The 23,987-nt window shown below is 45.9% G+C and overlaps 3 protein-coding genes across 3 annotated transcripts; 1 reads left to right on the top strand and 2 right to left on the bottom strand.

The window, feature by feature from the left end:
* The first annotated feature begins 820 nt into the window (after window positions 1–820).
* Window positions 821–2,667, top strand: LOC121301224 (protein PERCC1-like). Its single transcript, XM_041230366.1, has one exon. The coding sequence runs from the start codon at window positions 821–823 to the stop codon at window positions 1,619–1,621; it is 801 nt and encodes a 266-aa protein (XP_041086300.1). The 3' UTR covers window positions 1,622–2,667.
* A 1,983-nt stretch (window positions 2,668–4,650) lies between these two features.
* Window positions 4,651–20,296, bottom strand: LOC121301612 (H(+)/Cl(-) exchange transporter 7-like). Its single transcript, XM_041231156.1, has 25 exons — window positions 20,068–20,296; window positions 16,750–16,797; window positions 16,431–16,496; window positions 15,952–16,017; window positions 15,533–15,665; window positions 15,252–15,361; window positions 14,650–14,730; window positions 14,141–14,203; window positions 13,846–13,929; window positions 13,630–13,723; window positions 13,406–13,470; window positions 12,819–12,935; window positions 11,991–12,045; window positions 11,595–11,655; window positions 10,581–10,719; window positions 10,123–10,216; window positions 8,797–8,966; window positions 8,367–8,418; window positions 7,072–7,199; window positions 6,853–6,938; window positions 6,498–6,630; window positions 6,348–6,407; window positions 5,917–6,093; window positions 5,620–5,700; window positions 4,651–5,188 (listed from the first exon to the last, which is right to left on the bottom strand). Exons 1-25 carry the CDS (start codon window positions 20,176–20,178, stop codon window positions 5,102–5,104), a joined length of 2,361 nt encoding a protein of 786 aa, XP_041087090.1. The 5' UTR covers window positions 20,179–20,296; the 3' UTR covers window positions 4,651–5,101.
* A 361-nt stretch (window positions 20,297–20,657) lies between these two features.
* On the bottom strand, window positions 20,658–23,692 carry LOC121301649. Its single transcript, XM_041231213.1, has 3 exons — window positions 22,602–23,692; window positions 22,374–22,500; window positions 20,658–21,469 (listed from the first exon to the last, which is right to left on the bottom strand). The coding sequence occupies exons 1-3, from the start codon at window positions 22,794–22,796 to the stop codon at window positions 20,949–20,951; spliced, it is 843 nt and encodes a 280-aa protein (XP_041087147.1). The 5' UTR covers window positions 22,797–23,692; the 3' UTR covers window positions 20,658–20,948.
* Between the last annotated feature and the right edge of the window lie 295 nt (window positions 23,693–23,987).

Here is a 23,987-nt window from a genome sequence, read left to right as displayed (position 1 = left end):
AAAGCATTATAAAAACTCTGGTAAAACAGGGAGGGTTTTGTAAATGCATAGCTTCAGCAGGTGGAAAAAGTTCCTGCAATAGACTTTGAGAAGGAATAAAGTGAATTTTTAATAAAGAAGTAGAACAGCTAGTCACTGAATTCAAAGTTTAGACGTCATCGTTAAAAGCAAGCTCCTGTTGAGAATGATCAGTAAGTAGGCAGGTATTACGAATCGAGGTTTTCTGTATAGTGTATAGCGTTCGACTGGAACTCATGTTGGTTAGACAGGTATTATTGTGTTGCCTGTATATATACTCCTGTGCCCATTATTGGCAAGAGTCCCTCTTTAAAAATATGGCTTGGTGACAAGCATATATATGTGTATGTATATATATATATATATATATATATATATATATATATATATATATATATATATATATATATATAATAATTGCCGGTCTATTAATCAGTCCAGAAGATGCACTTGGGATAGGACTGTTTCTCTGGAGCAGCCCTGAGCTTTGCTCTTTGTAAGCAGTTGTCAATGCTTTGAGTTACACAGCCCCAATATAATTTATGGTCCATACAGATTGGGTTTACTTAACTAATAGTTCTGCTACATACATGTAAACTTGAAAGCTTGTGTAACTATCTAAGCATATTAGAAGCAACTGCATTAAAAACAGCGGAGGGGGGGGGGGGCACCACTTCAGCGTCTTTCCCCTGTGAAAGCTCGGGTTCGAATTCAGCTCAGGTCACTAGGGACAAAGATTTTCAAAGATTTGTTTTTCTTTTTTTCCTTCTTCAATTTACAGAAGTTTTTGGTGTTAAAAGCAATGGCAGCCGGGGTCATTCGAAACCTGACCGATTTCAGATTGGCCTTCCAGCACCCCTTCTACACCCTGACTGACCAGCAGGAGGACATGGACTTCCAGGAGGGGTCTAGTGAGGAGGAGGAGGAAGAGGAGGAGGAGGAGATGGAGGAGGAGGAGGAGGAGGAAGAGGAGGAGGAGGGTGCAGGAGGCGCTGCCGCTCCCCAGTACAGCTCCCACGGCACCACGGAGATGACAATCCAGCTGCTGCGCTTCGCAGACCTCATCAACTGCGACATCCAGAGGTACTTTGGCAAGAAGAGCAAGGAGGAGGACCCTGACGCCTGTGAGATCTACGAGGACAGGCTCTCCACTGCGGGCCGGTCGGGGCGCGAGCGCTACTACGCAGACCTGATGAGGGTGGCTCAGAGCAGGGGCCGTGAGGAGGAGGAGGAACTCCCCCATGCCCTGAGAGCCATCTGCAGCCGGGATAGCATCCAGCAGCTGGGGCCCCTGGCGGAACTCTTCAGCTTCGGGCTGCGGAGGTATGTGAAGCCGGGGGCCACCGAACACGCGCGGAGGCAGAAGGGGGAGCGCAGACACGGCCAGGGGGTGCCCATGTGCAAGCGCAGGCTGCCCCCCTCCTTCTGGGCAGAGCCGGCCCCGCACCCCCCCACCTGCCTGCTCAGCGCCACCAACACCCCTGACTTCAGCGACCTGCTGGCTAACTGGACTTGCGAGAGCAGCCAGGAGCTGCAGGGGGTGAGCAGCACAGACTCACCCAGGCAGCAGACGCTGGAGACGGCACACTATCACATAGCGTAGCCCAGCCTGGCCTGGATTTATAATGTACTGGACATTATCAGATTATGTTTTAAACTGTTACCCAAGAAACCTACCCAGATTGTCTACGTGAGATTTAACTTGGTCCTACTGCTTGAGAATTGTTCTGGTGCTTGTACCGCAAGGTGTGTGTGTGTGTTTTAAGTGCTGTATGCATGTGAGAAGTATGCCTGGGAACATGACCATGACTACATGTTGTTTAAAAATAAAATTGGGATATTACCAAACAGTTCTCGTCCCATTCCAGTCAAGATGATGTAAATGTTCCTGCATTGCTGGTGAATGATCTAGAGTTACTTCAGATGGAGGATGGGGGGGTGCAGAGCTACAGTGCAGCACAGCGAGAAGGTGAAGACGCAGTCGATCCTTCTGTTTCATAGTGAGACAACGGCACACCATTAGAGTGTGCAGCAGCAAACAGTCCCTGCAGATCAACCTTTTAGCAGAGCTGGAAGAGGTGATAATGATCGGGATTAGGAGAGCAAACACACTGCATTTACTCAGCAGGGGGTCTCATCGCAGCCTGCTATCAATGCAGCTCTGCAGCTACAAGGCTTGGAGCTGAAGCTGAGGGGAAAGCTCCTTCCTGTTGCTGATTCTTGCAGTCTCCTCTTTGCACTGGCAAAACCGACAAGAGATGAAACAGGATCACCTACTCTGATATGCATGTACTTAAACACTGAATAAATAACCCCACACTGCACCCATCCTGCTGTCTTAATCTTGTTTAAATCTGCCAAACCAGTTTGTCAAAATCTCCAAAGGCTTTTTCTGCAAACAACATGCATGTTGCACAGACAGAACCTAGAAAAACAAGCGCCAATTCTCTGAGCAGAATTAATCTATTGTAATAATACAGCAGTAGACAAGCAGCTTGGTTTGAGGAAGGCGTTGTTCACGCACTTTCTTGCTAGATTGATTCCCGTTGGTGAATTTCATGTGTTTGTATAGAAGCGGTTTAATCAGCCCATACACAAACAGCCTTATCTGGACTGGCTCGTGCTTCAACCTCTGCTCAAAAATTTAAAAAAAGCCCTTTGTAAAAATAATGGCAAACAAACAGGGTGCTTTCCTGTCAGTTTGATAAAATAAAATGCATGATTTTGTAACGAATTAGTCTCTACTTTCCTTTTTTGTGTGGTTATTGACACAAACCTAATGTTTTCTTTGATCTCCAAATAAATGAATTTGATGACGAGCTTCGTTTGTGATTCAGTGTAACACTCTAACCTGGCAACTCCGAGAAGACTAAAGACTCTCTTCTGACAACCTCTTCCAATGACAAACTGAAAATCTGCAATATTAAAACCTAAAGCCAACTAAACAGCGGCACTGTGGAAACACAGACCTTGTAACGCTGTCTGTAAAAATCAGCAGAGACGGTCCTATTGGAAATGTAAAAGATTCCACTATTGCTGCAGCACTGCCCAAGTGTTACAAGCATTGTCTCAGTACCACTGCAGAGTTACACCCAAAGCTCAGCGATGTGCGCAGGGCTGGGCTCTTCTCAAAGGGTCAGCTGGGACTGTGGCTCGTTTCTGTAAGCGGCCGCCTCCGGTCCAGTGCGTATGCACCAGGAGATGATGACGTGTCACTGTGTTGCAATTGCAGGAGTCGTATTGACACTTCCAGCCTGACCTTTAAAGAAGACGTCAGATAAGACCTCATCCTGTCACTCTCCCTCTCGAGACTCGCGTCAGCCCTCTCCGTGCCCGTCACTAATGATCGTGTTTATCACGCTTTCTAAAAGCCAGGGACACTCAGCAGCTCAGCAATCTCGGTAAACAGCAGCCAGCGTTTCCCTCGCATCTGAAATGCTTCTCGCAACACATTCCTCTCCACGTACAGCTGTGAGATTAAAGGGCCATCATTACTATTTACAGAACAGCCACGGATGCATTTCAGGACTATCAGATTCAAATGCTTGCGTCTCTCCAGTAACATTCTGCAGGGTCCTGAGAGCGAAGAGCAAACCAGCGCAGCCTTCTCAGCATGGAAACGACAGTGTGGTCTGGGTTCTCGTAACGTCTCTAAACAGCGAATGCATATTTTATTATGTCCATTTCAATGTAATAGCTCTGGTTAAATCCAACAGGCACATTTATTTCTAATCAGTAGCTTTATTGGTGCACAATAAGAACTCCCCACACAATCGAGGTATAAAATCCAGTTACATCTTTTAAATTCTGTCTAGTAAAAAAAGAAGAATATAAAGTGACACACAACAATCTGCAAGAGCACAGACCTGGGAGGAAACTGACACAGAAAGCTGCAAAGTTCAATACAAACCAAATGTAATCGTATAACCACATGAATTATTAACAAGGTGCTATATGCAATTCCAGCATATACTGATATGACTTTGGTGTCCATTGTCCGCTAAAACATACACTGTAACGCCACAACAATACAACATACAGCATGGCACACAAACTGAAGAGCGTGCATGCGATGCACACAAATCCAACCTCACGCTCACATCAATGCAAGAACACCAAGCGGGTTGTCATGGAAACTGGAGTGTTGGGGACCTGTTCCCAGCTCTGCACAGTGTAACTGCAGAGAGACGCTCCCTGTGCTGAAGAGCTCGTGATAAATCACAGCCCTCACACATTTATCATCAAATATTTCAATTAATAACCTGAAAAAAAGGTGATTTTCATTTCAATAAAAAAAGAGGGGGTTCGTGTTTAATTTGTTTGGAAAATAAATTTCAAACTTAAAAAGTAACCACGAAAGGGACCGCTGGTATCTGGAGCTCAGTAATGTACTGTTGTTTTTTGTTTTTTTTTAAAATAAAACACGATTGTAACAACAACTCAGATTTCTAGAGAGCTTTTCTTACAGATCTCCAGTTTACAGCAGTGTACACCAAGGACACAGAACCACAGAAAATCATTACCCCCCCACCTATTTAAAAACAAAAAGAGGCTTTGGGTACCAAATCGTATCAGAATACATTTTAGAAGAAGGACAGTGTTGGACAATCTGCAGTGCAACGTGTAAACTTTATTAATGCTTTACTTATAAGCTGTGTTTTCCAGCTTGTTGCAATTTGCCTCCTGGTAAGTCTAGGTTCTTTCAGTAGGAATTAACCCAGTGCCTTTTCAGACTACCAGATCAGAAAGACAAGGTGCTTGATCAATCAAAGTTTTAAAATCCCAATTAACAAACCTAGCTCATTGTGCAAAATACAACAGAAAAACAGATTTAGCGTCATCATAAAAGGGAAAACTCCTAATATTATTTTTAAAATTAAAAACACACATTTTTAAGGATGGCTGGGTTAGGAATGTGTAAGACATTCTAACGTTTCCTAACTGGAAGAACCCCCCAGCCCTGCTGATCCATGCGAGTGCTGAAGGCTGTCTCTTCAACGCCCGCAGCCGGGCAGCCTCTCCCCCTCTCCCCCCCTCTCTCTCTCTCTCTCTCTGCCTGCATGTCGACAGCACGCCCCAGGCCTCACGTCTGTGAGAACGGCATCTCCTCCAGACCGTTTTTGCCCAGGTGATACCTGGCCAGGTCTTTCCTCGTCACAAGCCCCACGACCTGCAGGTAAGAAGAGAAACAGCTGCTTCATGGTGCAAGACTAACTCGCTGTCCCTTTGCAGTCACAAAGACAGCTTCTCATTGATGAGTACACAGATTCAGAGGGCTGTGTCCTTGTTACTCCATCACAAAGGTTAAAATGTAATATATACCGACGGCAGATTTTTGGCATTTCAAGCAATGATAAATTCAGTCAGTATGTGCTTTGCGCTGTATGATGCAATGTGAAAAAAATGAATTATCTGCAATCGTCTAGATTTTCCACAGCTCGGAACTGAGCTGGACATTCATCTTGATCTGGTTTTGGACAAGCATTAGATTCATAAAATCTTGAAAATCCAGACCCACACACAGACAGCGACAGAGACTTGCGCAGACACACAGACACACACACACAGAGAGCTGGCTAACCTCTTCACTGCTCTACTCACCCTGTTTTCCTCATCCACCACTACCAGGTGCCTCAACCCCAGAGCTCGGAAGAGTTTGAACACACGAGGCAAGGAGGTATCCTGCAGCGAAAGGGAAAGGGAAGCGTTCACTCTCACAAGCAAGAAAGACATTTTCTGCATGTCAGTGAGATGTAAGGCTTCTTGGATGACACCTTAACACCCGCGTGCAACACATTATCACAAGTCCCTTCTCAGCATTCTGCTTCAGATTGATTTAATCTCCAATGACGTGAGTGGTATAATGAATACACTGGAGACAGAGCTGCAGTGCTGTACCTGGGGCACGGTGTAGGGCGTGGGGTTCATGAACTCGCTCAGGTCCATCATGCACTCGCGCTCGTCCTGGGACACGTGGATGGACTGGATCGGGGGGAAGCGAGGGTAGGCGTCCCGGAAATCCTTCATCTGCAGCTTCCTCTGAATGAGGCTGGAGTGGGCCCTCTCCACAAACACCTGGGACGAGAGAGGAATTCGCAGAGCTGACGACACAGATTCACAGAATACTGTATACAGCACATGAGGAAGCAGCAATCTAACAGTAAACATGATCTGCTACCCAAAAAGCAAATCTAAATATAGTTCATCAATACATGCAGAATACACTGTACGTATTCAAATAATGCATGCAGCTATTACTGTGCATGCAGCTGACAGGCACTGTGTAAGACATTACGCTCTCATCACAGAAAACGTATTGATTTTGTTACCTTGTGCTTCAGAAGAACAATCAGTTGTGATCGCAAAATTAAACCACGGAGTCTTCCAGGCTGAAATATAAAAAAGAAACCGATGATGAGACATTGTTCTGAAACGGCTGTCAGACTTGCATGTAGCCGAGTGTGTCCTGGTAAACCCACCTCAGCGCTGGCACTGAACTCGCTGACCACCGGGAAGCCGTTGTTATTCATCGTTGGGTTACTGAGAACATCCACGATGTTGCCCACTTTCTCTAACCTGCTGAAACACGTCACTGGAGAGCTCATCACCTCCCTGCAAACAAGAAACAAGCAACGGAAATAAAGCTTAGGAAAAACCCAACACTGGAGCACCGCAGCCAGGGTGCTGCTGCACTGAACCACAGATTGAATGGCTCTGGGAGAGCCACAGCGTCAGTGTGGACCTGCACACGGGTCTGGGGAAGAGAGCTGCACACTGCTCCGAGTGGGAAAGGGTTTCGGATGCCGGCTGCTGCTGCTTTCCTGTGGTTCTTACCGGGCAGTGAGAGCGTGGGAGGTGGCTGGGGCTTCCCAATGCAGGAACGGGACACTCTGCAGCTTAATGTGGATGTCATACAAGCCCTGGAACACACAGAGAGACACACAGCATGTTAAGCCAAGGGGAGCGCAGTACAGAGAATGGGACTCCAGGCTCCTGCAGACGGTACCCAGGCAGTAACGGCCTCTCATCAGGGCTCCACTGCTCAGCTCTCACCTCCACAAAGTAATCGCCGACTATTTTCGCGGTCATCAGCACCAGCATGATGGGAAGGCCATAGGTGACGTTTCCCGTCGCTTCCACCATGATGACAGTCAGACTGAGAGTCATTCGAACGATCCCACCTGCAGAGAAAGCCAGAGAGACGAATCGAGCATCGCGTCAACCAGAGATCCCTTTCAATACAAACACTTAATATGTTGTGTGTCTCTTATCGTTAGACAAAGGGGGGGGGTGACCGTGAAGCAAAAGTGACATCCTACACAATAAAGACTGAACTCTGGAACTGTGGAAAACATTAGGGTTGGAAAAGATCAAATTTACAATTCAACATTAGCACTTCAAACCTGTGCAAAACAAACTCTAAGTGTGGGCCTTTCAGCAACTGTGCCACACATCACAAAGCAAGCCGATAATGAAGTGCTACACTGCACAGCAGCAGAGTGTGTCAGCCCGGGCGTGTGAGATCTGTGTACGAGTTCTGCTACAGTTTGTGATGAACGACTTCTTCGAGGGCTGCAGATGTGAGGCCACAGGGGATCTGGGATGCAAAGCAAAGCGTTTCAAACCAGAATTGCTTCCTTTCCAACATCCCGGGGCTAGCAGACAGGAAGTGCTCAGCACGCAGAGCACAGGGCTGCTTAACACATCGGCTCCTGGAGAGGCCATCAAGGAAAGGGTTGTTTTTTTAATATACAACACTAAAGAGAAGTTCTACTCAAAATTGCATTTCCAGCTGTCTGGAATTCAAGAATAATTAAATACTTTAACTAGGCAAGCTCTGAATAACCCTATCGGTTTCTGATTCATAGCTGGAAAGGGATTTGGAATGTGGTTTGAACCTTAATTAAATTAAACTGAGGGGGGGGGGGCGGTTGGTTTGTTGAAAATGAAGTGGAGACAGACGGGACTGACAGGCCTCCGCTCGTTCGTACATTTTCTTATGTTCTCATAGTCCAAAGGGTAGAGTACAGATCAAAGGGGGTTCTGATGAGGTTGTATAAGGTGATGCAATCCAGTCATCTGTGCAAGGATCATCCTTCAGTTTGCTGTGCCTGTGCTACAACAGAACTACTGCTTACAGTAAACGTGCGTCTGTGTGTGTGTGTGTGTGTGTGTGCGCGCGTGTGTGTGTGTGCGTGCCTGTCTGTGTGTGCGTGTGTGTCTGTGTGCACGTGCGTCTGTGTGCGCGTGCGTGTGTCTGTGTGTGGGTATGCGTGTGTCTGTGTCTGTGTGTGCATGTGTGTGCGTACGCGTGAACGAACACATGAAGAAGTAAAGAGATGACCCACCAAGCTGAGCCGCTGCTCCTATCAATGCGTACTTCCCAGGATCAGCCCAAATCTGAGACACACCGAGAAATCAAAAAAAAAAGAGGGAGAAAGACAACAACTATTAAATATTAAAACCAGGAAGTTTGCAGTCATGATTTAGTTTCCTTCATCAATCTTTTGGGATACTTTACAGTACCGCCCTATCTACAGAAATCCTAAAGAAACAGAACAAATTCATGAAACACCTTCACTGACAAGCTGAAGAAGACGAAGTCATTTAGCATTTCTAATTTAGCACTGTTGTGTGTTCAGTAGTTCAGGATGACACTCTCCTCTCCCCCAGCCCCTTCCCCCTCCCTCTCCCCCAGCCTCTACCCTCTCCCCCTGGGACGGGAGAGGGGCCATCCCCTACCCTCTCCCCCTGCCCCCTGCCCTTCTCCGCACTCACAGATCCGTTTGTCATTGTGGCCAGGAGGATCCCGAAGAGTCTGCCCCAGGCTGCTCCGATCAAGAGGGAGGGGATGAACACTCCTGCGGACACGGTCAGTCCATAGGTCCAGAAGGCCAGCAGGAAATAGCTGAGTGTGAAGAGGCCCAGGGTCTGGGGGTTGTAGGAGCCTGGAACACACAATCACACCTTTAAACAGGATGCGCTTCAGCATTAGGAGAAAAAAAAGGCAACAGATTATGACGTTCAACGATGGTGCTCACATTGATTACAATATGGATCCAAAGGATGACCTTAAAATGAGAGAAATTGGAACCACAAGAGATGGATTATATATACACGTGGAAATAATCTTATAGACCCTTGTACTTTGCTGCTTCAAACAAAAGAGTCCCCTGTTCATCCACAAGGCAGGGTTACCAATAGGGGATTCATTGAAATAAGTTCAGACACACTGTGTACAAGGGAGCAAATTACCACTGTACTCCACAAGAGGGCAGTCTAATCAAGAGATTGCAGCTCTCGGTTCTTTCCTTTCCTCCTGTGTTGGGAATGTTAGATTCTAAGGTGATGTTTTCTTTCCCTTTTATTTATTTATTTGTTTATTTTGCTCAGCTTTGTACAAAATGAGGGAGCGTCTGAAGTGACGGACGCGGTGGATCTCACGGCCAGCTCGACACCCCTCTCTGTGCCTGGCTGCTGACTGAGAAGCTCGGGGAGCGAGGTCAGAGAGGAGGCCTCCGCGGGGACGCTCCTTCCAGCAGACCTGTTAAAGTCATCATGCTGCTCAGAGGAGGACAGGAACTCGGGGTGGAGCCTAGCCTGTCTGAATGAAACAACAGCTGCTGCCCTCACTCCCTCCCTCCGTCTCCTCCTCGACACCTCACACACACACACGCTCTTAATGAGCAGACACTGTGGGAGACAGTATCCACCCTCTGACAGCGAGACTGGCACAGGGGTCGGGTGGAGATAACAGGCCACAGCTGAGTGAAAATGATTGAAATGGTCTCTTTCCTGTAAAACCTTCAAGTGCAGGATTCAGATGACAGTCTTGTTGCACTCATAGTTTCATATAATTTAAAGAATATAATATAATTTTTGCTTTCTTTATGGTCATCACTGTGTGAGATAAACAATGTCATGACTCAAACTCACAGATAGGAAAAACTGAGCTTAGAGTTGTCAAGAGGAACCAGTTTAATATTAGCTGCTTGAAGCCCAGACCACCAGTTCCTCTGACAGAAAAGTGTAGCTGACGCATTACAGAATGATTGTCACTGTTTGCTTATTGAGTTGAATGCAACACTGTCTTAACTGACTGACCTGGAGGATCATGAAACAGGCTTCGCACGCTCTTCTCTGGTGTGTTGAAGAAAGCTGTGGCCATCGAGTTGTACTCCCCGTCCGAGCAGAACAGCTGAAGAACAAGATGCAACAAAATGAGGCCTTGCAAAAGCAACGTTTACCCTGTCAGGGGCTGGGTAAGGAAAAAAAAAAAACCTGCATGCACTCTCGCAAAGAAACGCTAATCACACAGTGACATTTACATACACATTTAAACAAAAACTAGAAAGCACAAGCAAGTGTTGTCTTCTTAACTTCAGAATGTATGTTCTCTGCACGGGACGACACCCACGCAGCAAGATACTGGTTGATTCCTGTTCTGAGATTCAGAACCTTTATTATCAGCGTTTGGTGATATTTAACAGTAATATTTTCCCTGTGGTGCAAACTGCACGTAGAGCAAAGGCTTCGTATTGGGGTTCCACCTCGGAGGCTACCTGTAAGGGATACTCTGGATGGTCCTCCCCCAGAGGCTGGCAGTCATTGGAGAAGTAAATCATAGCAAAGGAAACGGTGGCTGTCACAGCCGCTACCAGAACAGCCTCCATCACCTGCAGGCAGGGCCGGTGAATATACCTGGGGAGGGACACAGACACAGGGGTGACCAGGACAGCTGGAGCCGCTTCTACACCCGGCCATGCCTATAAACAGCTAGCTGTGGGTACGAGAGAGCGCCGGAACTCAGCAGGAGCAAGCCTGCGGTGAAGGGTTAGCAAGCCTGGCAGATATTCTTTCAGTGTTTTTTCAGACTTCCCACATGTGTGAAACAAAGGCGACAACCCCCACACCCCCAAAAAGAAACCACATTTTTTAAACAACTGAACAAACAGCTCGTTCTGAGGTTTCCATACAAGCTATTGTCACTGCTCAGTTGGGAATAGAAGCCCAGGCTGAGCTATCCAAACCGGGACGTCCTGGGATTGCTGCAGCCTAGAGCAGCAGTGCTGTCACAGCAAGCTCGCAGGGATACGAACCCACACAGGGACCAGGCTCACTGTATCAGCGAGGACAGCGTTGACGTTAACAGCTTGGCAGCCATTTCTAACTCCGCCCTCCAGAGGCATGGAAATATGTTTCTTACACCTGGTTTTGCCATTTCCTCTGCAGCTGCCAGCTCCGTCTTACAAATCAGAAGAACAGCGATAAAAGAACAAAAATAAATGTTCTCCTCCCTTTTTTTTTTGTTCCTGGTGAAAGGAAATGAAAAGTTGCTGCTGGCCCTCTACCTCCCACAAGTGTTACCCACGATTTAGGGGGCCCACAAGCAAGTGAATTTAGGAAGTAAGCAGAGGTCAGTGATTCTCTCCTTTTTTTGGCTTTCTCTCTGGCGAGACAAGTCAGTGAAGTACCGTCTCGTTCTAGAGCCCTTTAAAGCATAGCAAACACCCACTCACGCAGACTGTGCTCTACTGCCTTACCTTTTCCATTTCTGCTGGCTAAGCACAGCTCACCTGATTCTGAAGATCGTCAGCCAGTAGTTGAAGGTGTTAAAGATTGCGCCAAGAATACCGCCTGAAGAACAGAGAAGAGAGCGTTTGTGCAAATAAACGAATCGTTTACACTGAACGACTGAGTAACACAACAGCCCAGTCCTTCTGACTAAAACACCAGCTTTTGTGTTATAATTGGCCCTCAGAGATGGAAATAGATAGATGAAAATCAGACTCCCATTGCACAGCAGTTTGATCCATTCCTGGTTTTGATGAGTTTAATAAGACACACCTGCGATTGTTACCTATACAATGTGGCTAATCAAGCTTGTATTAAAACCTGGAATGGGGAAACTGCTATGCAACAGGAGTCTTATTTTAATCTCTGCTTTCAAAACGAAAAGATAAACCACTTACCTATTACTCCCATGAATATGAAGAGAGGAATTTCGTACACGTTGTACTCCATGGCCTGCAAATGTAACAGACACTCGGTATACAAGCTACACGACGCTCAGTGCGCTACAAAAGATAACGAAACTTTGCAAACTGTGGGACGTGCATGGGAAAAAACTGCAATAAAAAACTGTGCAAATCAACGCAGAGCTAACAGAGATCTACTGGAAATCGGAGCTGGAGAATAACCCTGCACAGAGCAAGGGTCCCTAGAAGCCAAAAAAGCTACAGAGTTACAACAATAAGCACCAGTGGCAGGCCAGCCAGTCTGCTCTGGGGCAGCTCCAGATCCTGGAAAGCACACTTTAGGAAACCCTTTCTTTATTGCTTTACACTATATTTATTGTTATGGGCTATTCAGACATGTGCCTGTAAGTGTTGTAAATCCACCAAGTCAGTGGAAACGAATACCCCCCTCTGCTCTGATCTAGGGATATCATATTTTATTAAACGTTGAACCATCGTCAAAAATGTGTCACCAGGGGAGCAGCTCAGACTCCGAAAGGACCTGCACTGCTGCAGAGCACTCTGATAACAACACACAGCTGTCCAGGGAAGAGGAGCCAGAAAACATGCATTTCAACAATCCCACTGATTTTCCAAGAAGCCTCTTTATCTTCAAAAAAAGAAACATTCCTGCTGACTAAGCACATGCCCAATACAGTCAGCGCACACAGTTACAGGCACAACTGAACAAGCTTTTCCTGCTGTGTGTCAATTTAAATTTCAGATTTCAAGCCTGAATTATTCAGTGTTCCGGACCATGTTAATACAGGCTCACTTGCTCACCTCGTTCTCGAACCTCCCGAAGTTGATGAGACCCGGGTTCGACAGGTCTCCCATCTTGCCGTGGTAGATACCCAAGAAGAAGTTCAGGGTGAACGTGGACACCATGGACGCAAAGAACTGAACAGAAAGGAGAGTTTGCATTAGCCCTCCGGAACTCAGAGTGACGCGCTGCTCCGTGCAGAACCCGTGCGTGTTTCTTCATCTCGGAGTTCCGGTGCTGATCACCCAACACAGTGCCTCATTCCTGGACACCCCTGGGTCTGTGGACATGGTTCAATGTGAGGGAATGTGATGCTGGCTACAGACACAGTGCCTACAACCCTGAACAGAACGCCCCTGCCGTTCCACCCAGAGTCTCTCTTAAACCACGCTATAAATTGTGATGACTTGCTCTGCCATTTTGGGATGTGTGATAACACCACTGCAGACTCACCACTGACATGAGTCTAATCCAGGACTCCAGAACTGCCAGACCACTTTACACCCTTACTATTTAAAAAAAACAAAAAAAAACATATCAAAGGATTCTGGGATTGAAGTCGGTACAGAGCGAGAGCACTAAACTGGGCTCTTTAACAGTTACTTACAATTCTCCACGTCAACATCTGGTTCCAGAATGAAGCCCCTTCCTCCAAACTGAAGAGCACCCCACCTGAACAGCCCAAAAACAAACCATTAGACGCAATGTGATGGTATCCTGCTGGCGAATCCACACTCAATATACCGTGTGCAGCTTCTTCTACAGCGGTGCGGACAGGCGTTCGCCCGCTCTTGCACCGCTATGATGCGGAGATGGATTCTGTCTCCTTACCGACTGGGGCACCGAATGCAGCTGACACTCCAGCAGCTGCTCCTGCCGACACAAAATCTCTCTTCTCTGTGTCCCTGCGGAAGTACTCGAAGATCTGAAACACAGAGCACAGCAGGGCAGTCAGGCTAGAGAAGAGGCACGATGACCTAGACGTGGTAATACAGTGTTCTATATAAACACATACGAACACAGACACACACACAGATATTTACAAACCTTAAAATCTCTCTTTAAAGACGTGGATCTGCCCTGGGAAACGCCAGCAGCTATAACAGCTCCAGAGTGGATCATCGGCCCTTCCTACAACACACAAACAGCAGGCATTTTTAAAGATGAAGCTTGATGGCACAAAGGCAGAACACCTCCTGGACTTTTTACCCAGGACTTATCCACCGGGATCTTTCTTCATTTTGCAGCTGACGGTAAGCTTTGGGGAGGGGAGGTTTTTTTTGGTGTGGACGCACCATAGGCTGCGAAAGTATTTTCACACGTGGTATTAAAATGTGTTCACCTTTCCCACTGCAAGACCTCCAGCTACAGAGCAGATCACTCCAAACACTTTGATAACAAGGGTCTGGAAAACAAAACAAAATGATGACAACAGTTAAGTCTTACAATATCTAGGAGCGATTTTTTTTTCCCCCAGCAAGCATAGGCGTCTTCTAAAACACCTTTCAAAACAGCTTACTTAAACATCAAGCTTATTTCACCCATGACTCGGCGAGGCACTTACTTTTCTGTAGGAAATTAACAGAAATATGACTGTTCTACCCTGAACTTTGTAAGATTTTGATTTAAAACAGGAAAAGGCTCTTGCTCTCAAAAGCTTGCATATAAATATTTGAATACAAGACAGCCAGGGGAAGGAGCTAAGCAAGCTGACGTAATGAAGAGTAGTCTTCCAGCAGCGTTCCTGTTAGATGACGTAAAGATCTGGGGGCAAGATTAGGGTGATTGAATGCAGCACACAAGCCAACGTCATTGATCTGAAGCCTCATAGTCTGCAACTTAAGAATTCACCTTCAGCCGAACCACATGGGGAATCTTCACGCCATTGAGGTAGCACTTGATCTGTGGAATGCCACTTCCAGCAGCTGCTGGCTGTGAAAGGAAGTATTGGGGTTAGCAAAGAACGGTTTGGGGGTACATGGCAACTGCTTGCAGATAACAACATGCTGAGCCTCAGAAACCTCTCTTCCAACCCTAAATCAGATCCCGCACAGGGGTAATATTATTAAACTGATCCCAGGGCACACACAAGAGCACAGACTGGGGAAATTATAACACAGTGTGTTGTAGTAAACTTGCCACGCAGCCAATAATGGAATAATATATCCCTGGGTCGTACAGTGCTAAGTCATTAACTAGTGCAGGGTTAGAAATAAGACCCCCATTGCATAGCAGTTTGATCCATTCCTGGTTTCGGTAAGGGTTTAAGACGGTTCACACCTGAGCTTGTTACTGTTAAACTATGGCTATTCAAGCTTGTATAAAAATCTGGAGAGTAGGAGTCCTATTTCCATCCATATTGGTGGTTTTCAAGAAGCTCAAGGACAGTAAACATTTTGCTAGATGACGGGTACGTACAGAGAGCCATGTAAACGCAGAACACTCAGCCTTACCTCAAAGAAGGCAACCATGATAGAACCGACCATGACGATGGCTGCGTTGAGAGCAGCCCACAGCATGAGCGATATGGAGAGACCACCAGCAACAGTGAATGTATCGATATCTTGGTGGGGTTTATTAAAGGGACACACCATTCATTCGGTGAGGTGCTGTACCACAGAACATGTAAAGCAATCATTTTTGTAAAAATAGACAAAGAGAAACACCACGCATGTCCTAACTTCTCTATGAAAAAGACATTGCAGAAGCTTGCCCAGGAGCTCTCAAAGGATACTGTGTTTGACCACATTGTATTTGACCCCAGCCAGCTGCTCCACCACGATGTCGATGAAGCAGGCGATGAGGCCAGTGAGGATGCCAATGAGAGCACACACCACCCAACGGCTGATCTCCAGCATGCGAAACTCCTGCACGAAACAAAACCATTTAGAAAGAGCACTGACTAGGCAGAAAGACGGGCCTCTCTGTTCTATTAGGATGGGCTTTTTCAAACCGATACAGTAATTATTTGATTTTTAATGGTCATGTTAATAGCCCCTATAAGTTTTCAATTAAGTCACCAGGAATGTAAAAATGCGTCAACACTGCCGTTAACGATCTGTTCCAAAATCCCTCCAGCAGGTGGCACTGTGCCCTTCGGGGGAAACATTACTTGAACATGTAGACAGTGTAATACCCCTCCCATTCCCTCACCGTGGAGCTCATCCGCCTCTCCTCCTCCAGAAACAGCAGGTTCTCACTGTTATCATAATCCAGGCTCTGAAACACAGTCATCCATTCGTTTACTGTCAACAGGTCGAAAGAGCCGTAGGTGGAAATATCAGTGCCTGTTAACTATAGAGTTCCCTCTGTGTGATGCCACTATAGACCCCCATTGCATAGCACTGATCCAGTCCTGGTTTTACTAGGAGTCTAAGACACACCTGAGCTTGTTACCGATACTCTGAGGCTAATCAAGCTCATTTTAAAACCTGGAATCTGGGAAACTGCTCTGCAATGGGAGTCCGACCCTGTTGTCCCCATTCCAGCTGGCATTATCATTAGCGGGCCAGATACATAAAGGGCAGTACCTTCCTTTTACTTTATTTGTGTCTGGTTAGCTGTAGATGCAAATCACGTAACTACAAATACAAACAAAGAAAAGATTCCACGGTATTTATTTGATTTTTTACCTCGTATTTTGAGGAAAGGAGTTTTCCACTGTGTGGGATTTCCTTCAGACAACTTGTTTCTGTGTCCTGCATCAAGAAAAAAAAAACACACAAACAAGAAAACCTTTACTACAAGCATCAGAGGGAGGGACTGCATCAGTGTGGACAGCGAACAGAGAGACAACAATCGAAACGGTAAAACACCAAATCATACGAGCATGTCTGTGGCTCCACGGATTTCTACATAAGATAATGCTGCGTCTCAAGGGTTAAATACGTGCTTGTAATGTAAAGCACAACAAAACAGACAAGGATAACCCTGGCGGTAACTCAGACTTACCTCACTGCTCTGGTCATCAAGATCCACGGCACTCAGCCTCCCCAAAAACTGAGAAAAAAAACAAACACACAAATAAATAAATACATAAAGAAATCCGTTCAACTAAAACAGAAAGGAACCATAACGAAAATAATATAAAATACATGCAGTTTGTTTATACTATTTGTAACTATAAGTTATTGTTCAAAACTAAAAGTACTACAATTACCTGCCTACATCTGAACATAAAATAAGTACAGTGCTCTGACTGTTAAATGTAATTAAAAATAATTTCTGGGTGTGTCGCCAGTGCACGCCCAGACTCCAGCCTTTTACACCGACCATTCACTAGACTTCAATACACGGGGAACCTGTTTCCCAGGAATGCAACCCCACAATCCAGTTCAAAGTGAAAGTGGAATCAATCAAATTATAACATATCGTACTGAAGGGCTCTGAGACACTGCTGGCAGGCGTGTTAAAAACTGTGATGCATAAAAGTGCTTTAGAATTTTTTTGTTAGTAGAACCATTCCATTCAGCACTCTCTCCAGGGTCAGTGACCCTTGTTTTATGTCAATGGCATGACAAGACAGCTGTAATAAACCCAGCAAGTTATTCTGCTGTGCAAAGCTGTCTCGGTTTCAAAGATAAGACCTTTGAACAGGGCAAACACAGGCCTCCTATATGGAGCCTATATGGATCATTACTGATACTGTAGGCTCCCTATGGAACCCTGGCAGATAAACACTGTTCTGTATAGGAAGACCTCTCTGCTAATGACACACTTGTGACTTGGTTAAATATCAGCCAGTATGAGAGGAGTCAGTTCCTGGACTGAACATACAGACAGTGCACCACAAATCCAATATGAGAATTTCAAACCAGTGTGGTCAGCAGGAATACAGATCCCTCAATACAGGAGCTGGTGGAGATATGATCTGATTCTACACCCGGCACGATCTCTCCCCTTTTTAAGGCCAGCTCTCTATTAAAACTCCTTAAAGTGCCTACAATTGCTCCAGGACTTCCAGACAGCTGCGCCTTCTGACAAACTGGAAAGGTTTTTTTATTTTATTTTTGTGAATTCACTTGCTAATGTCCGTGTGACAGCCCTAGTCATGAGATCGTGGGTCTGAGTCTCCCTCTTTGTATTAAATGAAAAGCAATTCATGCATGATGCATTGACCCCAGCATCGCTGGCTCTTTCTTATTATACCCTTCGCTCACATTTTCCTATGTCAATTGCTTACCAGCAATGCATGCTATTAGGAATAAATCATTAATTTCTAGGTTTAGTATTTGAGTGGTATGGGCTGTTTGTGGACCAGGACTCGGGCTTGTGGGTTCAAAACCAGGGCAGTGTTGACTGAATAGCAGGAAGCCAGTCACCAGCTACTGAACAGAGGCTCAGTCTTGGAGCCCTGTGGCTGCTGCAGGAGATGGATATACAGCGATAGCACAGACAGATGGCACACTGTGGGCTGCAGCTCCTACACTACAGGAATCCAGGTCACATTTAAAAACACCAAGCTACAGACGAGACAGAGACCCCCTGCTTGTTCTACCGTGGGAATGGGAAAGCGTGCAGCCTCTTTACCCCCGTCACTAACAAAATCAACAGTAACATCCCCTGCATAATCAAATTACACAGCCAAAATGAACAAGCCAATTTAATTCTGAAGCCTCTGAATTCAGTTAGACCACTAATACTGTACACATAGCACAATCACCACTGCCTCCCAATGCAGAGCCAATAAAACATCCTATCCAAGCTAACTCAATCACTGGAGTAATGTTTACACAGAGGCTACAGAAGAACCTATGGATCAGAATGCGGAAGACGCTACATTCAGAGCACCCATTCCCGGTACTGCGTGTTACTGTAACAGAGGATGAAAACTTGGTGGAACACCTATTTTTAAAGGGAAATGTTCTTGATTAAAATGTTTTATTGGTTTCCAGACTCCTCAAAGTTGCTGTAACACACAGGGCATGAATGAGGCCAGAATCAGAATCAGACAGAATCAGAAAGGCTTCTTGAACCCCTGTCCGTCTCGCCTAATCTCTTTCAGGAACAGGCAGGCTGGCAAAGCTGAACTTCCTTTTTGCTGCGTTGAAATCAAGGGTTTCCAGTCAAAGGCTTCCTCTTTATAGGGCTCTGCGGTGACTCGAATCTGCACTCTATGAGATGTGTCTTCAAGGAATGGATGAACTGGGGGGGGGGGGGGGGGTCGTCAGCATCGCTGGCACATTTGCAACTGGCAGAGGTGATAGTATAATGTAGTCAAAGTGAGCCTCAAAGGTGAAGCTATATGCAGGATGTGTTCCCCCTATCACACAGTATTAAAATGAAAATTCCAACACTTATAAGTGAATGCCTGACACCAGGACATTGATTACAGTGCCTGTTCAACGTGAAACAATCACTTAAACTAAAAGGGGCGTGTCGTTAGATTAGCTGGGAAATGCTTGTGCACGCACTTAGTGATTCTGCAATATTCAAAATAACTGAAGCCGGTAACCCCGATAATAAAATATAATAATAATAATAATAATAATAATAATAATAACTGAAGCCGGTATCCCCTCCCCGACAGTAATTCCTAATAATCCAGCAGCAGCAGCGCGCTGATATAATCAGATTTTGCGCAATAACTGCACAACGACTGTAGCCAAAGCGTATGCTTGTTTCTTATCTTGTTATATCTCCATGTTGTCACGAGTGATGTACAGCTGTGATAATATCTGCTGGACTATTCAGGACTATTCCATCTCTCTCTACTGAAGCCGGTGCATCACCCCGATCCCCTCCCCGACAGTGCTGTTTATGCTTCCTAATATCTTTACCTGCATCCATCTCTCTCTACTGAAGCCGGTGCATCACCCCGATCCCCTCCCCGACAGTGCTGTTTATGCTTCCTAATATCTTTACCTGCATCCATCTCTCTCTACTGAAGCCGGTGCATCACCCCGATCCCCTCCCCGACAGTGCTGTTTATGCTTCCTAATATCTTTACCTGCATCCATCTCTCTACTGAAGCCGGTGCATCACCCCGATCCCCTCCCCGACAGTGCTGTTTATGCTTCCTAATATCTTTACCTGCATCCATCTCTCTACTGAAGCCGGTGCATCACCCCGATCCCCTCCCCGACAGTGCTGTTTATGCTTCCTAATATCTTTACCTGCATCCATCTCTCTCTACTGAAGCCGGTGCATCACCCCGATCCCCTCCCCGACAGTGCTGTTTATGCTTCCTAATATCTTTACCTGCATCCATCTCTCTCTACTGAAGCCGGTGCATCACCCCGATCCCCTCCCCGACAGTGCTGTTTATACCTGTCTGGAGTACCGCGCAGTGTCTTTCCCAGCTCCGTTTAAAAGCGGAGTGCTCTCCCAGGTTCCCTCGTCCCGGCTGGACCACGACACTTTCTTGGTGACGTTAGCCATGCTGTCGAGGAGTAGAGATCCGGTTCGGCTCTGGTTGTTAGTTGTCAGTTCCCGGCTCGCCCCACCGATCACTGCTCTCTGTGTTCAACAGGCAGACTCACACTGCACAACTAATCGCGTGACTGACTTGCGAAACCAAACAGGACTACAGAAAGGCTGCGGCGACCAACGCGCTTGGAGCAAGCGCATGCTGGGAAATGTAGTTCGAACTGCTGAGAATTCCAAAGCCAGTGGCCACTACGCGGTGTAATAATAATAATAATAATAATAATAATAATAATAATAATAATAATAATAATAATAATAATAATTGCTTGATAAGATTGGAGGACTTTAGCCCGTGCAGTAGAAGCTTTTTTTTTCAAGTACGGTTTGACAATATTACATTATTTCCAAAATACGGTTATGACAAAAACACATCGCGGTACCTGTGTTACAATAACATTTATTTTTAAAAAGCCTCATCATTAGAATACAGAACTCACTTGTAGAATAAACACAATGTTTGGAATGGCAAATGTATATGGAAACATATATTGTTGTTGTTTATTTCTGGTAGACATAATGTATATAGTAATAACTAACATTGATGGAAATGAGACTCCCGTGGCATAGCCGTTTGATCCATACCCGGTTTTTATTGTACTTAATAAGACACACCTGAGCTTTGTACCTGTACACTGGGGCTAATCAAGCTCATAGTAAAGTCTGGCATGGGTGAAACTGCTATGCAATTGGAGCCTTATTTCCATCCCTGGTAGCTGTTGCTTTTATTGGTGGTCTCCACTCCCTTCATACTCAGAGGGCCGCTGGTCCAGCTCATGTCCCTCCAGTGCTGACAGTCTCTCATATAACTCTGCCAGGAGGTCAGTGTGTCCATTCAAGAGCTGTGTGAGGTCAGACACACGCAGGTGGAGCTTCTCAGGGGAGTGGGGATTGAGTGACGCCTCGGAGTGACAGGATTTCATTTCTGGTTCAGATACACCAACACCCACCTCTACAGGATCACTGGCATTGTTGATCCAGCCTTCTGATTGGACAGAAGTAAGGTATGTGTCTCCTGATTGGTTCACGCTTGTATTCGCCATCTCTGGTTGGCTGGTAAGGTTAACTGCTGGTAGAGCTGGCATGTCTGTGGTCTCATTGGATTCAATATTTTCCACAGTTCGGTCAGTTTCCTCTGTATCCTCCAAATCACCCACCTTCCCCTGCAGAACGACCACTTCACCCGCAACTGTCTCGACTTTCTGAAGCACCTCGTTTTTAAAATGTGATATTTCCAAAGCTAACTCTAAAAGACATACAATAAAGAAAAGAAACAGTTAGTGTGTACAGTGGGATATAAATCATAAAAGAACCAATTGCACTTAACAGTATTTGTCTTTTCTTATAACTGCCATTCCCTGAATATACAAACGTGTGGGCCTTGACTTTCCAGGTAGAGACGCGGTGGTATCATGACACTTTCACACTGATTCATCTTTGCAGCAGCACTTGGATTGCCAAATAACTACCAGCTAACTGCTCTGGGTCTTATACACCTGTCCAGATTGCAGGACATGTAGACTCTTTGTATAACCACATTGCTTCATGATGAGTGTCTGTTTCTCAAAAGTGTATTATCTACCCTGTACTGTATGGAATTTTAACAGGACGCTGTTCATTCTCCACTCAGTACATGTGAGTCGTTAACTAGTGGAAAACATGAACTGCGGAGGAGCTGTTTCAGTAACCCCCTGAGATGCTGTCTGCACCCCACCCCCCCAATAAAAACCCTAATGATTCCTGCAGCTGAGCTGTAGAGAATCACAGGCTTGTCCTCAGATACAATATGCATTCACAGAGCCTCTGCAAAGGGTTGCTATAAAGGAATCTCAGACTAATTTAGACAGACTTCGATTAAGAGACGTGCATCCTTAATTCTCACATGTGCAATGCTGAATACAACACACAGCTATCTACAAGAACTGTAAATACTTGAAAATACAACAGGAGACAAAAGAGAGCCCTGTTGACAGCAGTAGCAGCCACAAAGTCTAATAATAAAACTTTCACATCTGGAACATACACAGTACATTTATATTAAACTTGTGCTGCTTTTTAAAATTCCCCAGGCATGCTTCGTTTGTAAGAGACATATTTCCAAGCATTTTTCCACAGTATAGCTCACCCTTGAGCTAGCCCAGCATGACTACCTTGGCAGCACCTTGCATCTCGAGCCATCAGCCCCTTGATCCTCTTCCCCATCTGTTGATTCTCTCTCTGGAAGCGCCTGAACTCCAGCCACAGCTCCAGCACTCCGAGGTGAAGCCTGGGCACCATCTGCAATGCACACGCCCACAAAGCCGTTTAAAACCGAAGCGCTTTCAACACACAGCGGCACCAAGCTGAGCAAATAATATATATATAGAGTCAATCCGCACCTGATCGATTTGCTCCCTCGGCCAAGGAAAGAAGCCATTCCTCTGCAACGTCCTGATGGCTGTGTCGACCTGCTTCTGTATCTCCTCAGTGCTGTGGTCTAGCTGCGGTGGCTTATCCTGATGCCTGGTCTCAGAGCTTGCAAGCAAGGAAAGAGCAGAGACCAGCAGAAGGTTGCAGCATGTCCTGGCTTGCATGGTGCCTCTGTGTATGGTAAGGGTCTCAGTATCACTTCACTGAATAGCACCCTTTCCTCTCATTCTTGAGCTCCACTGGTGTAAACTGATCTACCTAGTCTAATCTCATTGCCCCCACAGGGGTGGCCCTTGCACAGGGCTGCACAGTGTGGAATGCAACCTGAGCTCATTTGTTGATACAGGTTTGCAGCTCAGCTGGTCCAGACGCTCCCAGTGCAATCCTGAATCAAGAGGTGACTAATCGATTGGGATTTTCAATAGCAGGAGACATGTGCTGTAAGCCCAAATATAAAAGCTTTTGATCTATTTGAGTGCACAGTGTTTCTGTCAGTAAGCTAGGTGTCATTGAACTGGAAAGCGAGGGACATGTTAATAAAAGATCAGGGCTTGATTGAAAGCAGGGTCCGCTTCCCTGATGCTGAGACACCAGGACATGGGCAGTCACGGCTAAATTATATTGGCCAGATTCTGGAATTAAAAGCCATGCAATAGTTAAAGCAAACTTCATGAATTACAGACACCGACAGAGCCACCTCCCTTTAAAAAAAAACTCTCAACAAAAGCAAGGCAATAAAAGCCTCAGCGCAGTTGCTTCCTCCGTGTCACTTGGACATGTGACACCTCAAGGTCGTTTGGAGAGTGACATCAGCTGTCAGTTCAGGGTTAAGGGTCGAGGTAGACTGCAGTGCGCTGGTGCCATTTGGATGGAGAGAGGAAGATCGGCCCAGACTGTGGAGGGATCAGTCTGGCCTTGGGGCAGCACTACACCACACTGCCCCCTACTGGGAGGTTGGGCCACTGCAGGCAGATCTGTTGCTTGCACAGCCTCTGCTGCTTCTCAGACCAGACCTGGTTGTATTAAGGTAACACTGTGCCAGGGCGAGGTGTACATATTACCAACTGTATGAAATGGAGTGCCAGCAATGCAATACAAATCTCAAAGGCACAGTGTTGGTGGTGGTGCTCCTTTCCAAAGACGGATGTAATTTCCAATTCAGTTCCGAAAACGGGAGTAATTGCCAGCTAATGTCAGCTCTCTCCCCACTGAAACAGTACAACACTGAAAACATGACCATCACTCCACTATCAGAGTAACATAGCAGCATCCTAACGTATCTTGTTTTATGCTGTAATAAAATAGTCCCCATGCATGCTTATTCAATATAAAATGTTTTATTATAGTCAAGTCAC

This window comes from Polyodon spathula, chromosome 27, assembly GCF_017654505.1.
Source record: "Polyodon spathula isolate WHYD16114869_AA chromosome 27, ASM1765450v1, whole genome shotgun sequence".
Lineage (NCBI taxonomy): Eukaryota > Metazoa > Chordata > Actinopteri > Acipenseriformes > Polyodontidae > Polyodon > Polyodon spathula.
The sequence above is the reverse complement of the archived record's forward strand: the minus strand, read 5'-3'. Positions and strand labels throughout refer to the sequence as shown.